Source organism: Bos indicus, chromosome 9 (assembly GCF_029378745.1).
Source record: "Bos indicus isolate NIAB-ARS_2022 breed Sahiwal x Tharparkar chromosome 9, NIAB-ARS_B.indTharparkar_mat_pri_1.0, whole genome shotgun sequence".
Lineage (NCBI taxonomy): Eukaryota > Metazoa > Chordata > Mammalia > Artiodactyla > Bovidae > Bos > Bos indicus.
In genome coordinates, this window is record NC_091768.1 from 62,983,775 (window position 1) to 63,001,743 (window position 17,969).

General features: G+C 37.2%; 1 protein-coding gene across 1 annotated transcript; it reads left to right on the forward strand.

The window, feature by feature from the left end:
* The first annotated feature begins 683 nt into the window (after window positions 1-683).
* Window positions 684-17,608, forward strand: CGA (glycoprotein hormones, alpha polypeptide). Its single transcript, XM_019966985.2, has 4 exons — window positions 684-795; window positions 15,239-15,345; window positions 16,450-16,634; window positions 17,262-17,608. Exons 2-4 carry the CDS (start codon window positions 15,246-15,248, stop codon window positions 17,337-17,339), a joined length of 363 nt encoding a protein of 120 aa, XP_019822544.1. The 5' UTR covers window positions 684-795; window positions 15,239-15,245; the 3' UTR covers window positions 17,340-17,608.
* Window positions 17,609-17,969: the final 361 nt, after the last annotated feature.

The following is a 17,969-nucleotide window of genomic DNA, read 5'->3' on the forward strand; positions in this document are numbered from 1 at the left end:
CTGAGGCTCTTGGTAAATTTTGGGAATACAATGTACAGGGAATCTTGGAGCAAAATGTTCCACAGTTGGCAAGCTGTGAAATTTAAGTATTTTTCTGTTTGGAAGAAACTGAGCTTTTCAAAAGTAAAGTAATGGGGTAAAGGCACAAATATTGAGAACCAATCAGTCCTTCTCAGCATCACCTTATACCTTCTCCATGCATCCTTATTAAAACCTGATGCACATTTAATTTTAGAAGAGTCTAAATATGTGTATGTTTTCTTTTTCTGTTTTCTACTGGGATAATGTTGTAAGGCTAGAAATGCTCTGTATCTAGAATCTGAATTTTACAGCTCTGCTTTTTTAAGTAAACATCAGGTACTTAGCTAATTAAATGTAATACTTGTAAAGATCTTGTTTATAGGAAAGTGTCAACTTTCAGGATGTTGTGTATAAATCTTGAAAAAATTATGTAGAAAATAACAGAGTTCTCTTGTTTCATAGGCTGACCTTGCAGTCAACACCATCTGAAAATGGCTCAAAACAAAAAATAATCTAAGGGCTGAAACAAGATAAGATAAAATTGATGTCATGGTAATTATGTGAAGTACCATTCAATCATTGGGTGGAATTTACTGTTGATCCCTGGACTTAGATGTAGGTGGGAACATGCAGCTTTTATGACTCTGCTGGTATATAAGACAGGTGAGGACTTTATTAAAAGCAGTTGCTGAGAAATCACAAGACAAAACTAAAATTCTTCTTCAGATCCACAGTCAACTGCCCTGACTACATTCTGCAAAAATCCAGAGGACGGTAAAATGAATGAAATAATTTGGGGGATTTTAATTGAGGGGTAAAATATTTGAGGATACAAGGGAGCTGGTTGTGCATAAACCCTAGTAAGAAGAGAGACAGGCATTTATGCATTCTCCTTTCAGCACTCATGATTGAATTGGGAGGAAGTCTGCAAAACTGTGGTCTGTGATCACAGGCTAAGATGTTATCTAACTGAAGCCAGAAACCAACTGTCTCCTGCTGTGATGTCTGAGTGCCTGTCAGTAACTAAAAATTTTTCTCAAGAGATATTGGATGTCATTTGAAAGGCATCCGTTTCAGTGGCTTCCAGGGGTCAGGTAGAGGGAGAGTAGACCTTATGTAAGTTGCTGATACTGTTTCGTCATCAGTTTTTAAATGACGCATAATTATATTCAAGCTGGTCAGTGGTAAAGCAGCTCACCTGTTCAGCTGAATGACCATGGCTTTGCGTCTCTTTTCAAATAGATGTTCTTGGGTAGACTTGAATTGTAACACTGAAATCTCTTGAACAGCATTGTTTCCTTTTTCTTCTTTCATAGAATGCCACGAAAATAAGTGTCAGTAGTATTTCCCACTGTTACTGATGGACCTTGCAATTCAACATCACTTGGCTAATTCGAATTTGTTTGTTCTGCTGAGAGTTTCCAGAAATGTTTGCTAAAAGTTATATTTGCATCAGTGCTACTTAGAATGGCAGCTGGCTAGGAAATTAAGACTAGAAAATAAAAGTGCTCCCCCCCCACACTTAATTTTTTTGAGAAACAGGATTTGGGCAAATGGAAGAATTATGAGCTGACACTACATGGGTCTCTCGGGAATACAGAAGCTCCGTGTCACTTTTATGGGAACTTTCTTTTCCTAAGTTCTACTACCCTCTCTCCATCCAAAAAGAAGATATTTTATATTAGAATGGAGGAATATTTTTAAGTTTCTGAAAATGTCTTTTAAATAATTACTTGACTTAACACCAATTCAATTACTCAAAATTTTGGTCACCCAATATTTTGATTCTAATACTTAGCTATAGTCTTGAGTTATTTTTAAGTGATAAGAACAATCACCATTTATGAAAAGTTTATGTGTCTTCATTTTAACTTTGACTTTGGTTTAAGTTTCTTTTTCCCCTTTTCTTTCTTTTTTTGCAGTAATAGAGTTGTTGAAATTTTGAGTCATATTTCTCACCATTTCTTGCTGAAAATAGTAGCATGTGAACAGTGTTAGAAAAGCAATTTATTATGTTCCAGAACAAATTCTCAGTTTTATTGTATATTTCTCAAATTTACATTAAAACTCAAAGTAAGAGCCAGGAGACAAAATAGTAAAATTAGAAGGTGATGTGCATTTTGTTCAAAAATAGAGCAAGATATTCTGCTTTTACAAAGAGAAAATGTACAGGAATCAATTCATATTTCCATTGAGAACAGCATGACCTATAGCACCAAACTTCCATTTTTATAGACTGTGAATCCCAGAGTAGTTTACTATCAACTTAGGATCCTTGCAAATTCTGGTTTTGGTGTGTAACATTTTAGCATTACCCATTGTTGTTGTTGCTCAGTTGATAAATTGTGTCTGACTCTTTGCAACCTCATGGACTGCAGCACAACAGGCTTCCCTATCCTTCAGGATCTCCTGAAGTAGGCTCAAACTCATGTTCACTGAGGCAGTGGTACCATCAAACCATCTCATTCTCTGTTGCCCCATTCTCCTCTTGCCCTCAGTCTTTCTTAGCATCAGGATCCTTTTCCGATGAGTCAGCTCTTTGCATCAGGTGGCCAAAGTATTGGAACTTCAGCTTCAGCATCAGTCTGTCCAATGAATATTCAGGGTTGATTTCCTTTAGGACTGACTGGTTTGTTCTCCTTGCTGTCTTCTCCAGCACTGCAGTTTGAAAGCATCAATTCTTTGGCATTTACATTCTATATGGTCCAGCTCTCTCATCTGTATGTGACTACCAGAAAGACCATAGCGTTGACTATACTCATTGTAATATTGTAGAAAAGAATCCAGTAATTTCTTGATTCATCAGACTCAGAGATAACCATATAGAAATGCTCTAGCATTCTTTGTTCACTGGGGTCTGAGAAAGAGAGAGGGAGAGCGATTGAGAGTGCACTGAGGCTAGAGTGGGAGCTGAATCAACGGCAGTGTTATGAATTGAATTTGAAAAGACAACAGCATGATCCATGCTCAAATCAATGCTCTAAAAAGTTTGGATTAACTGTGTGCTTCTAGGCAGATGAAGGGCACTATCTTAGGATCAGTTCACTTTCCAGATGATTTTGGCAAATCCTTTTACTTTTCTGAAATAGGTGCCATAATGCTTTCCTTATAGAACTGTAGAGAGAATGGATATAAAACCTCGTGCTTGGGACTTCCCTGGTGATCCAGTGATTAAGACTTGACCTTCCGATGCAGGGGGTGAGTTCAGTCCCTGGTCGGGAAGCTAAGATCCCACATGCCTCGAGGCCAAAAAACCAAAAAATGTAAAACAGAAGCACTATTGTAACAAGTTCAACAAAGATTTTAAAAATGATCTACATCAAAAAAAAATTTTTTTTTAAAGCTAATGATTGTCTACTTTTCCCACTCTCATTAATCAGACACTAGTCCTCATAACTTGATCAGATATAAATTATCTCTTTATCTGAATGAAATCCCTTTCTTAAGGTTGTTCTGAAGAAGGTGAAGTCAGAAACATATGCAAAATAAAAAACTACACAAGCAATGATCTTTAAGCTGGCACAACATAATGTTGCTCTCAATGAAAAGACGTCAGTATTTTATTTATGTGTATGGTTGTGGTAGTGGTAAATAATCCGCCTGCCTATGCAGGAGACATAAGAGACACGGGTTCCATCCCTGGATAGGGAAGATCCCCTGGAGGAGGAAATGGCAACCCACTCCAGTATTGTTGCCTGGAGAATCCCCATGGATAGATGGGCCTGGCGGGCTACAGTCTGTAGGGTTGCCAAAAGTCGGACACGAATGAAGCAACTTAGCAATTGTAGCATATCACCTGAGAAAACCATTTAAGAAGTTCATTGTGAAATATAAAGATTTGAAACAGTTTAGGAATATGGGATTCAGAGCTTGTAAAGAGTTGTAAAGAGACCTTCTAAAATCTTAGCTCTGGGAGTGATGATTTTTATAAACTTACCTGGGTTACTTCACTTACGGAATTTCTTTATCTGCCAAAATGAGAGGAATACCTCACAGTGTCACCATGAGTATTAAATATATTTGTGTGTTCAAGGTGCTCAAAAGAATACCTAGCACACACAAGTACTCAATTAATAGTAGGCTTTCTTTGTAAAGTGGAAGTTATTACTGAATTCAGTATGACAGATACTGTGTACAATTCTAAATCCAAGTTGTTCACACTTTTCTCCCTAATAGATTAACTGAATGTGTGTTATATAAATTACACCTCACAGAGGAAAAGTACCAGAAGAAAAAGGAGAGTCAAGACTGGGGTCCCACATCTCAGACCTTGGAGGAGAGGTTTTTGTTGTAAGAGACAGCAGTTGTTCTGGTTATGTATTACTGTGCCTCACAGTACTTAAAAACTTAGTGGGTAAAACAGAAAGTTATTATTATCTCTCAGGGTTCTGCAGGATTGGGCTCGCAGGATTGGGCTCAGTTGGGCAGTTTTTATTTAAGTGTCTGTTGAATTTGTTACAATACCATTTCTGTTTTATGTTTTGGTTTTTTGGCTGCGAGGCAGTTAGGATCTTAGCTCCCTGACCAGGGATCCACCCTGCAGCCCCTGAACTGGAAGGTGAAGTCTTAACCACCAGACCATCAGGGAAGTCCTTGGGCAGTTCTTAACTTTCGTTTCTCATGCATTTGTGATCCGACAGTGACTGGGGCTGGAGTCATCTAAAGGGTTGACTGGGCTGGTCATCCAGAGGGCTTCTTTACTTATCATTTTTTGGCCTCTTTCTTTCTTTCCATGTGGCATCTCATTCTCCAGGGCTGGTTCATGTGGCTCATAGCCTCCTCACAGTGTGGTGGTCTTAGAGCAGTAGCACTTCTTACATGCCAGCTGGCTTCTAAGACCCAGGAAGCAGGAACTGCCAGGTCAGTGCAGGGCTACTCCCAGGACTGGCCCAGTGTTGTACTGGTGTAAGGGGTACTGTCACAGCTGCCTCATTCCCTCGGTGTCAGTAGTCACAGAGCCCACCTAGAGCAGTGGGATACAAAGACAGACACACCACTTTTTGATGTGGAAGTAGCAAGGTCATACTGCAGAGTGAATGTAAACCGAGAGATATTTTTGTGTCCGTATCTTGGGAAGTACACTTGCCATAGCAGAGGAAACTTAGGGGCAATAAATGATAAGGGAACTGCTTTTTGCAGTTCCATTCTGTTTTTATCATAGAAAAATAATGCTGATAAAATAAGGCGCTGGGAATGAGAAATCTACAATCTCAGGTCCATATCACAGTTGAGAGACTTTAGGGCAATGTTTGTATAACTTAGTACTTTTAAATGGAAATCATAGTTGGTATGCCAAATGCATGAAGATAGCTCAAATAAACATTAAAAATGTTTTCACAAATTTTAAAAGTTACAAGGAAGATTCTTATATTGCTACAATAGTGCTCAGTGTAAAACTGTTCTGGCTTCTGGATGTTTTACTCTTCTGTGTGATAAGTTGACACTATTCAATATTTTGTTCCTGATAGCATTTATAACTGCAATAATGTTGAATTTTTTAAAAAAATGAGTATTTTTAAACAACAAATATTTGAATTTCTCATTTAAAACAGTATTATTATGGTGCATAGAATTAGTTCTATCTAAATTTCTTGCTGATTTAGTTTGTAGAAAAGTTAAAAAATGCTTTTGTGCTAGAAAAGCCAGAAGGGTAATGGTAGAGCTGATTTTAATTGCATAATTATGACAACAGTCTAAAGTGCCTTAATATAACAATTAAAGTAGAATGTGTACATCTTATTTTAAGCCCCTTAAATTTAGTCAGTTAAGAAAAGAAGCTTCTCACATACAGATGGCCAACAAACACATGAAAAGATGCTCAACATTGCTCATTATTAGAGAAATGCAAATCAGATCTACAATGAAGTATCACCTCACACCGGTCAGAATGGCCATATGTATACACATTACTGTATGTAGCATAGATGGCAAGTGGGAATTTACTGTGTGACACAGGGAGCTCAACTCAGTGCTCTGTGACAACCTAGAGGGGTGGGATGGGGTGGGAGATGGGAGGGGGGTTCAGGACTGAGGGGATAAAAGATAAGGAGAGTATAATACAAAAAATAAAGAAAAGCTTCTCAAAATATGACTGTTACAAGAATGATCATAAAGGAATTGAAATTTTTATAATTCTATGAGCATTTCAATTCCCTTCTCAATACTGCCTCTTTTTTTCTTTTTTTTTTAAAAAAAATTAAAGGCCATCTTTTGTTCTCCTTGTTTTTACGGAAACCCCTGGTTTTTTTTTGTTTGTTTTGATTTTGTTTATAAAGTATAGTTGTACAAGTTGTACTTTATATGTCTCTTGACTCTGAGACCTCCCCTTTTTTTTCACTCTTTCTCTTCATTTCATGTGGAAAATAAGTTGAGTCCCTTTTAGAATTTTGCAAAGCCACAAAGCACTGTTAAGTAATTGATCAACAGAAATCCCATCCCAGATACGGTTCCAGAATTCTATGACTTCACTGACTTTCCTCTGGATGCTGGAGCAATTTGTGACCACGGTATTTGCAACCTCTGTGATTAGACGGGAAATTATGAGGACTCCTGAATACATGAAGCTCCAGAACAAATGTCAAAATGGTAAAATATTGATTTACTACTTTCATGGCTTTTGTCCCCATGAAGCATGTGTTCTTTATTCTCATTAGCTTTTCACCTCTCCATTTTCCTGCCCCCAGCCTATTAAATGTTTCAACATCTACAAATACTTTTACTGCAGCATTCACCACTCTAATTCATAGTTATTCACCTTTGTATCTGGGTCAGAGAGCAGGAAACTTACTTATATTTGTGTCACTCACACTTGGACCAGTGCCTGGTGTGTAGCAGGTACTTACTCATTTTCAAAGGTTCAACTTGGACCTTAAATCTTGTGTTTCACAATGTTGAACTGTCAAATCATCCAAAACTCAGATTTTCATATATTAGAGAAAATATTAATTATCTATATCAAAGAATGGTTGAGGGGATTTGAGACAGATCTTAGGAGAATTAACCAGTTTCTCCTCATTCCATCCCCCCAACCTCTCAGCCATCGTTTGACCATCAGTGAATGCACTGCTGGGTCTCAAGGTCACTTTGGGGCCTAGAAGCAATTTCAATGTCTACTTGGAAGATTTGGGGCTGGAGCGTGGGATCGCAGAATACACACACTGCTGGACCTGGGATTCAAAATATGTTACAAGAACAGGGTGAAAAACCACTTACTGAAACTAGAGCGCATGAAGAAAGAAAATGAATAGTCAAGGCTACTCCAGCTGAGTTTCCTGAGCACTGAGCAAGCCATCCAGCAAGAGACAGTGGTGGTCAGTTGATAGGAGGTAGAGGTGAGCCTGTTCAGGGATCCACTCCCTGGAAGTTGGTGGGATAAAGGATGAAGGATGCTGAACACTTACCCCTGCGACTGTCCACCTTCAGATCTTTCATCAAGGCTGAACTATTGTTATTCGCTATTCCAGACACAGGTGGTGCTAGTGTTAAAGAACCCACCTGTCAATGCAGGAGACATAAAAGAAGCAGGTTTGATCCTTGCATCAGGAAGGTTCCCCTGGAGGAGGGCATGGCAACCCACTCCAATATTCTTGCCTGGAGAATCCCATAGACAGAGGAGCTATAGTCTATAGAGTCACAAAGGGTCAGACACAACTGAAATGACTACACGTGCATGCACTTGCCAGGCAAGATGTTGAAACTTACAGACCTCTCTTCAGTTTAACAAACATGTCTTGAATACCTATCACATGCCAGGCAGTGTGCTGGGGATTAAAGGCTTTTCTTTCAAGGGTCCCTTTCATTAGTGATCCTTCACTGAAGGCAGCCTACTTTTCTTCTTCTTGGTTGTTAGCTGGGCTAGATGGGGCTAATGAGGTGAAACCTTAGGTTAACCCTCTAGAAATCAGTTAGATTTAGTCTGTTTTGTTAACAAAGAATTATGCCTCTACACCTAACCAGTCATCTCAAAAGTGCGCTATGAATCAGCTGCGCCTCCTGGTATGAAGAGTATGGATGAGTCACCCCATCTATTACCACCTTTAGAAAAATTGAAAACCTCACTCTCTGGCTGTGGGGGGAGAAATGACAGCATCTTTGCAGATAAATGAAGGGCAGGATGTCACATTGAACCAAAGACTTGTCATCTTGAAACAATCTTTTATATATGTAATGTACATATATATGTGTTCATGTACATACATGCATGTACAAACATATCCACACACATCCACATACATATTACATATGTAAATATACATATAAAATATACACATATAGGCATATACATATATAAATATACATATGTAATATGTATGTATCTATGTACATTTAATTTGCCTTGAAGCCTTTTAATAATAGGATAGATAGACTAGGATGATAGATTTCTCAATCCTGGCACCTTACTTTATAGACACTTTTTTTTTCTGATAAAAATAGAGTGGAGGAGCTGCAAGGAGAAGCCTTTTTGTTCATTGTCCCTAAGTTTTCACTGCTATGGCAGGTGAACTTTTCAAAAATGGCCCCCAAAATGCATGAGGGCATGCTAAGTCACTTTAGAGATTAGTATATTTAATTTAGATCAAGTATGTTTATCAAAATTGCATAAATCCCAGCTGAACCTAATTATTATTCCTGCCCTGGATCTTAATGTTTTTTTAATATATCATTGCATAAAGTGACTCCTACCTGCAGAATATTTAACACTTACACATTCATATATGAGCCAGCTACAAATTTTATAGCCAAATGAGAATACATTGTCTCTAATGAATTTATTATCTGAAAATATTTTATTTAATTAAACATTTATTCTAAGTTGTCATTAAAGAGTTATCTTGTTCCTCAGTATGAATGACAGCTCTACACAAGCAAGTTTTGATTGATATTATTACCGATCTAAAGTCCCAATGGGGCTTCCCAGTTGGCGTGAGTGGTAAAGAACCTGCCTGCCAGTGTAGGAGACATAAGGGACGCGAGTTTGATCCCTGGGTTGGGAAGATCCTCTGGAGGAAGGCATGGCAACCCACTCCAGTATTCTTGCCTGGAGAATCCCATGGACAGAGGAGCCTGGCAGGCTACAGTCCATGGGTTCACAAAAAAATTGAACAGGACTGAAGTGACTTAGCATGCATGCACACAAACTGCATATACTCTAGGCCTTGTGCTAGGAAGGGGGTGGGTTAGGGGTCACTGGTTTTACCCTTAAGAAGCTTTACATGGATGGAAAGACAAACGTACATAACTGGCTAGTATTCAGGACAGATTGTGGAACTTTAGCTAAAAATTATAAGCAAAGTTATAGGTAAACGCAGTGGAGAGTTATTTATTCTGCCTTTGAGGTAGGATGAAACCTTCACCATGAAGCTGGTGGCTGGCAGCTCCTTAAACTAAGTCTGAGGTGGGTGGTCTGAGAAATGGGAGAAAGGCCTTACAGGTCAAGTTGAACACACATTTCCTTGGCCTCATGTTACTTTGATGGGGCAGGTGGCAGGAGGGGAGGGCAGGTGGCAGGAGGTGAGGGCAGGTGGCAGGAGGGGAGGGCATGTTGAGTGGATGTTGAGATGGACTGTGGCGTTGGATGTCTAGAGTCTGTGATGCCTGCAGTGTCCTCACTCAGAATACGGAGAGGCTGAGATTAGTATATCTGATTTAGATCAAGCATTTTTTGCAAAATCGCATAAATCCCAGCTGAACATAATTATTGTTCCTGCTCTGGATCTCAATATTTTTCTTCCCAAACAGAAAGACCTAAGGGTGATTAGACTGATGAAAATGTTTGTTAAAATGTTTTCAGAAACACCTAGAATTTGAGAGTTAATCCCTTTTCGCTTGGTTAATCTCATCTCTTTTAAAAATAAAGACAAAGCCATTTCTGTTATTAAAAGCTAAAGCGATGGTGACTTGGTTCTGCTTTTTAAATCTTCCCCTCAGCATAAAGCAAATCCTAAAATGTGCAGCAGCTTTGTGCTCTCACTTTCTGCCATCTTGTTATAAATGCTTCTCTCTGAATTAATTCTGATATAATTGTTCACTGCATAATGCTGAATTTTCATAATATATGAGCTGCAATATCAAAGCATGAAAATGATACTAGTTTAAAAAGGAAACCCATTGCAATTCTGATATTTTCCCTGTGACTTTGTGTATCACTTAAGAAGTTGTTCTCAAACTTTTGAATCTTAGAAACAGTTTATGATCTTAAAAATTATTGAAGAGCTCAAATAATTTTTTAATGAAATTATATTTATTAATAGTCTTTGATTTAGAAATTATGTTATGAGTTTTAAAATATTTATTCATTTTAAAACAACTTAAAAAACATGTCAACATAGATAAAATATATTTATTAAAAAATGACAGTTTCCAAACAAAAAAGTCAGTGGTAAGAATGGAATTGTTTTACCTTTAAGCAAAAATTTTAACAGCACTGGGCTAATAGAATACAGTTACATTCTTACGTGCTTCTTTATTCAGTCTGTTACAATATCGTATATTATATTGCCTCTAGAATATTTCACTGAACACTCGTGAGGGGGTAAGGGTGAAAAACCCAAACAACATCTTGGTATTGTGAAAATAATTTTGACCTCCCAGACCCACTAAAACTCTTTAGGATCCTCAGATCACTTGTTGAGAGCCACTGACTTAGGACAATATTTATTCAGTGTTAATCACGGATGAAGATAAATAAAACCCCTAAATACTAGGCGTAAGTATATAGATCAGGTAGAAATAATGACATTACATATATTTTAGCCTTACCAATATGTACATAGTCTGCTTTCTGTTTTATAAACTGTTAGTTCTGCTGTCTGAGAAATTATTCTTATAAAAGGTATGGGTTTATATAAACATTTGGCAAAAACATGGTCTTATTATGGCAGTCCACATGAAAAATAACCACAAGTTTTGAATCACATGAAATTTTAAGACTCATTCTGAAAAGTCTTTTTTTTTTTTTTTTTTTAAAGAAAGTTTTGGTTTTGATAAATTATAGATTTAGAGGAAGTTGCAAAAAAATACATGGGGAAGTCTTGAGAACTCTTTAGCTAATTCCCCCAGGAGCACTTCCCAGGTGGCTCAGTGGGTAAAGAATCTGCCTTTCAATGCAGGAGACACAGGAGAGAAGGTTTTATCCCTGGGTTGGGGAGATCTCCTGGAGGAGGAAATGGCAACCCACTCCAGTATACTTGCCTGACAAATCCCACGGACAGAGGAGCCTGGCAGGTCCATGGGGTCTCAAAGCGTCGGACACAGTTGAGCACTGAGCACACACACAACAAACCCAATGATAATACCTTTCATAACTATAGTACAAAGGGAAAACCAGGAAATTGACATTGGTACAACACACAGAGGTTATCTGGATTTCATTAGGATTGTGTGTATTTCTCTGCAGTTTCACCCTGAATATATTTTAGTGTATCCGTATCATAATCAAGATAAAGATCTCTTCCATCACCACAGGCTCCCTGATGCTATCTTTGTATGAAAGTGAAAGTGAAGTTGTTCAGTCGTGTCCGACTCTTTACGACCCCATGGACTGTAGCCTACCAGGCTCCTCTGTCCATGGGATTTTCCAGGCAATAGTACTGGAGTGGATTGCCACACTTATTTACTCCCATCAACTCCCTCTCCAATACTAACTTCTCAAAACTGCTAATCTATTCTCCATCTCTATAATTTTATTATTTCATAAGTGCTATATAAATGGAATCATACAGTATGCAGCCTTCACTCAGCATGATACCCTTGAGATCCATCCAAGTTGCATGTCTATCAATAATGTGTTCCTTTTTGCTGCTACACCACGTTCTCTGGTATGGAGGTACCATTGTTTGCACAACCAACTATTCATCTCCGTCCACCGGAGGGCATCTGGATCATTTCCAGTTTGGGGCTTTTATAAGTAAAGCTGCTCTGAACTTCTGTGTACAAATTTTACTTGAACATAGTTTTCGTTTCTCTGAGACAAATGCCCAAGTGTAACTGTTGGGCTACATGGTATGGTAAGTACATGTTCGGTTTTATAAGAAACTTCCAAACTATTTTCCTCAGAGGTTGTACCATTTTATATTTCCACCAGCAAAGTTTGAAGTATCCTGTTTCTCTGCATCCATTTGGTGTTATTTTAATTTTATCTGTTAGGTATGTAATATCTCATTGTGGTTTTAATTCACATGTCCCTAGTGGTTGATGTAGAATATTTTAAATGTGTTTATTTGCCTTCTATATGGGCTTCTCTAGTAGCTCAGCTGGTAAAGAATCCACCTGCAATGCAGGAGACTCTGGTTCAATTCCTGAGTTGGGAAGATCCATTGGAGAAGGGATAGGCTACCCACTCTAGTATTCTTGGGCTTCCCTGGTGGCTCAGCTGGTAAAGAATCTGCCAGCAATGTGGGAGACCTGGGTTTGATCCCTGGGTTCTATATATCTTTTCCAGGGCAATGCCCATTTTCCAATTGGATTTTTTTTTCTACTGACTTTTGAGAGTTCTTTATATATTCCAAATGCTAGTCCTTTGTGAGATATGCAGCTTGCAAACGTTTTCTCCAAGTCTGTATCTTGTAGTTTCGTCCTCTTTGAGAATTAACTCATAATTTAGATGAGGTCCAATATATCAAATTTTTTTTATTAATTTTTTTTGACTACTCTAAAAACTCTTCATCTAGACCCTGCCCCCATCAATTTTTTTCCTAATAATTTTATGATATCACATTTTACAGTTAAATGGATGGCTCATTTTGAATTAGTTTTCTCTTTCCTTTTTTAACTTTTTGAAAAAAATTATTTTTAATTGGAGGATAATTGCTTTACAATGTTGTGTTTGTTTCTGCTGTCCAAGAACATGAATCAGCTACAAGTATACATATATTCCTTCCCTCTTGAGCCTTCCTCCCCCTACCCCAGGGAATTAATTTTCATATAAGATGTGAGATTTACATTGAGGTGTTTGTTTTATATGTTTATATGTTCTGTTTTTGTGTTTGTTTTGCCTATGGATGTCCAATTGTTATAGCAGCCATTATTGGAAAAGTTGAACTCCTCTGTTAAATTGCTCTGACATCTTTGTCAAAAGCCAACTGGACATATTTGTTGTAGAGTCTATATTTTGGTTCTCTATTCTGTTCCATTGGTCTAGGTATCTATCCTTCTCCTAATATCATGCTATTTTGATTACTATAGTAAGACTTAACACTTAACCAGGAAGTCTGGTTTCTCCCACTTTGTTTCTAAAATTGTTTTAGCTATTCTAGATCCTTCGCCATTCAGTAATCATAAACTTCTCTGTGTCTACAAAAGCTGTGCTAGGACTTTGATAGACATTTCATTAAACATAGAGATCAGTTTGAAGAGAACTGACATCTTTACTATGTCGAGTCTTCCAATCCATGAACATGATTTGTCTTTCCATTTATTTAGGTCTTCTTTGATTTACTTCATCGATACTTAGTAATTTTCAGTGTACAAGTCTTGTTCATATTTCATTAGATTTATACTTAACTATTTTATTTTCTTTGGAGTGAGTATAAATAGTATTGTGTTTTAATTTGTTTCTGCATTATTTTTTTTAGTATATAGACATGTAGTTGATTTTTGTATGTTGTTCTTGTCATTCAATCTTGTTGCTGAACTCACTAATTAATTACAAGACCTTTTTTGTAGGCTCCTTGTTTTGTTTTTTTAAATGTAGATGATCATATCATCTATAAATAGGCACAGTTTTACTTCTTCCTTTTAAATTTGTGTTTATGCGCTGGCTAGAATGTCTAGTACTATATTGAATAAGAATAATGAGAATGGACATCCTCATCATGCTTCTGAGCTTAAGAGGAAAGCATTAGGTTTTTCACATTAAGTATGATATTATCTGTAGGTTACCTGTAGGTTTTTATAAATGCTCTTTATCAAGTCTTTATCAAGTTGAGAAATCTGTTTTGGTTCTTGTTTTCTGAGAGTGTTTGTTGTGAAAGAGTATTGGATTTTGTCAAATGCTTTCCTGTGTCAATTGGTATAATCATATGGTTCTTTTCTTTATTCTTTTGATATGGTGGATTACAATTAAGTGATTTTCAAATATTGAACTAGTCTTGACTGTTGCAAATTATTTCCAGTTGGTTGTGTTGAATAATTTTTCTTATACATTACTGTATTCAATTTGCTATTATTTTGTTTAGGATTTTCCCATCTAAATATCATGAGATAAAAAAATAAATTTCATGAGATGTACCAATCTCTTGTTTTCTTTCTTTGTTCTGTATATTTCTGGCTTTTGTGTCAGGGTAATCCTGGACTCATAAATTGAGTTGGGAACTGTTCCCTCTTGTATTTTATAAAAATGATTCTGTTAAATTGGTGTTAATTCTTTAAGTGTTCTGAATTGTCTTTTCATAGGTAATTGATTCTCTGTCTCTTATCTTTCATGGTTTGAACATAAGCTCTTTAAATAAACAGGGATAAACATCTGCCCCTTTTATCTTACATGAGATTTTTCTGAAACATGTAGAGATAAAATCCAATTTTTAAATGCAGTCAATATCTGGATATGATCAATCATTCAGCTGACCTTACTTAACATGATCTCATGCATTCAGAATGCTTAGGTAAAGCTGTACTACAGGTATAAATAAGTCAGGAAGTGCATTTAGGAAAACTTTGATTAATACTACCTGCTGTCTATTCTTGCCACATTGTTAGATTAGCATTTACTTTGCAATTCATAACTAGCCTTACAACTCAGCTACCCCCAGTGAATAAAAAACAAGAGAGGCATTGTCATTTCCTTCTGTTTTCCCACATGGAACTGGGAAGGATGGGCTCAAATACTGTTTATTTTATAAATCATATTTAAGCTTGTCTATTTATCCATCCATCCATCATATAGATATCCTTAGATATTATCTATTGAAGTTTCATATTTTATAAATAAGGTAATTAAAGATTCTTAACAGGATGTTAAGATTTTGGAAACAGAATTTCTTATTGTTATCAATAGGCCTGGTTATACTGGTTGATATAAGAAATGAGAAGAGTCAATTCTCTACCTCTTTCCTAAAGAGAAATTGCTTTTTTATACATGGCTTTAAAGTGTATTGGGAGCTGTAGGCCAAGGGGTCAAGACATTGGTGACTTAGTTGCAGCAATGTTAAAACTACTGGTTGTTGTTATGCCTGTTAAGCCAATTTTATAGTAACTTTTTTTCCCTATGTCTGTTTTGCAGAAGAGCCATGGATTACTACAGAAAATATGCAGCTGTCATTCTGGCCATTTTGTCTCTGTTTCTGCAAATTCTCCATTCCTTTCCTGATGGAGAGTTTACAATGCAGGGTATGTGACCCAACTTGGGTCTGCAGTAACAAGAAAGCACACATTTCTAAATGTACATCAATAACTCCATTAATTACATTTCTACCTCCTTTTCAAATGTGACAAATCTTTGCCATTGGGTATATATCAAGGCACTTTTAGATTGTGAACGTAAAATTAAATTAGGTTCCAAAAAATGTACAGTGAAAATGATATCTTACATGTCCATTTAAATAGCAGCTTGTACATTTCCATCTGAAATAGATTCCTGATTACTCTTTATCTGAGTTTTACAAGCAAAAAATGCTCCTTATTCAGTTTAGCTTGTGGTTTTTTTTTTTTTTTTTTTTTTTTTTACATTTCTCCCAGAAGATTTGGGATTATTTTAACATTGCCTTTGTAGATGAATTTTCATATCAGTTAACAAGTTAGAAAACAAAACCGCTTTATGCAGTCAATTTTTTTGCTCTATTTTCTGAAAAATCTCATATAGTAGCTGATACCACCCCATCTGCTATGAAACTGTGAGCTACTATTGGTGATGGTTTTTCTCTAGACAAGTGGTAATATTTTAACCTCTGTTCCCAAGTGCAGATGCCAGATCTAGTAGCAGGCTGTCCCACTCACCAAGCTTTCTTAATTCTGACAAGTTTTCCTCTGTCAGTATTTGGAGTGTCTATGGGGGAAAGAAATAGTAGATTCTAAAGTGCAAAATATTTTGCCTCTGGGCAAAATTCTTCTTTTGGATGAGCATGGTGTTTTCATCTGTCAAGTCTTGTACTACCTACAGACATACTATCAGCACTGAAAGTGAGAAGTCATTCTTAAAGAATCTTATACTACTGAGCTGTCCCATGCTTCCTAGCTGCAAAAATTATTTTCCAATGAAAATAACTGTAGTCAGGACAAACAGATATTGTGTGTGAAGATGAACATACAACCAAAAAGTATTTATTTATTTTAACTGCCAATAGAAAAAAAGAATATTTGTTGTCCAATAATAAGGAATCATTCACAGTTTTTTTTTAAAAAATTCTTTTTGGATTATTTTACTCTTTGCCTTTTTCTTTCTTTCTTTTTCTTTCTCTCTCTTTTTTAAATTTGTTTTTTTTTTTTTGGTGATAGGCTGTCCTGAATGCAAGCTAAAAGAAAACAAATACTTCTCCAAGCCAGATGCTCCAATCTATCAGTGCATGGGGTGCTGCTTCTCCAGGGCATACCCCACTCCAGCGAGGTCTAAGAAGACAATGTTGGTCCCCAAGAACATCACCTCGGAAGCTACATGCTGTGTGGCCAAAGCATTTACCAAGGTGAGGACCTAAAGGGCCCCAGAAACTTTCTAACAGTTCAACCAGAGAAATGTCCTCACAGCACATCCATGGGCTTCACGCCAGAGGTAGCTAATGACCAGTCTTTCAATGGGCATTTGTAGAGCAAAGGGCTGAGCTTGTCTGCTTTAACCAAGACAGTCAGCAACCTTGTGGGCAGAGGCTGGATCTATCCAGAATGAAAACAGTGGACAGAGGTGATAAGGGGCAGGTTGGGAGAAAACATAGAATACTTATACAGTGCAAATCTAAGCTTTAGGAATGAAAATATCAGCTGAAAAGGAGACTATGTGAATACAACCAGCATCTGTTTTTTAAAGTACTTATGTATTTGTTTGGCTGCACAGGGTCTTAGTTGTAGCACTCAGTATGTGGGATCTTTAGTTGTGGCAGGCGGGATCTAGTTCTCTGACCAGGGATGGAACCTGGGTCCCCTGCACTGAGAGCTAGAGACCTAGCCACTGGACCAGCACAGAAGTCCCATATAGCAAGCATTTATTCAGTTCAGCTGGCTACAGACTATTTTACTGAACAGTTTTCAATTTTGCTAGCCTGCCTATCTATCCATCTGCCTCTGTCTATCATCTATCTTTCTTCCCTTCCGTTTAGGCCACAGTGATGGGAAATGTCAGAGTGGAGAACCACACCGAGTGCCACTGCAGCACTTGTTATTATCACAAATCCTAATAGTTTGCAGTGGGCCTTGCTGATGATGGCTGACTTGCTCAAAAGGAAAATTAATTTGTCCAGTGTCTATGGCTTTGTGAGATAAAACCCTCCTTTTCCTTGCCATACCATTTTTAACCTGCTTTGAGAATATACTGCAGCTTTATTGCTTTTCTCCTTATCCTACAATATAATCAGTAGTCTTGATCTTTTCATTTGGAATGAAATATGGCATTTAGCATGACCATAAAAAGCTGATTCCACTGGAAATAAAGTCTTTTAAATCATCACTCTATCACTGAATTCTAATTTTTTCTGAAAAGTTTCAAGCCAGTTACTTTTGATAGGATTAGCGGAAGGGAGTGAGCCAGTGGGTGAGGTGGGTTCCCATGTAGTCAATGGCCTAATACTGGAGAATCTTATTCTAACCAAGCCTTCCAGAGCAAGCTGTGAGCCCCTCAGACAGTGGGCTACTCATGAGACAGTCCATTGGGGTAAAGGAAGAAAATATAACTTCTATTTCTATTCATTTGCACATTGTCTTTAGATGCCCATTTGGGTGAGTTTTATAGAAGTACAGCTACATTAAAAAATAGAACTGATAATAGATAAGGCTTTAAAAAAACTTCATTCATCACCAGTTTGTCAAGA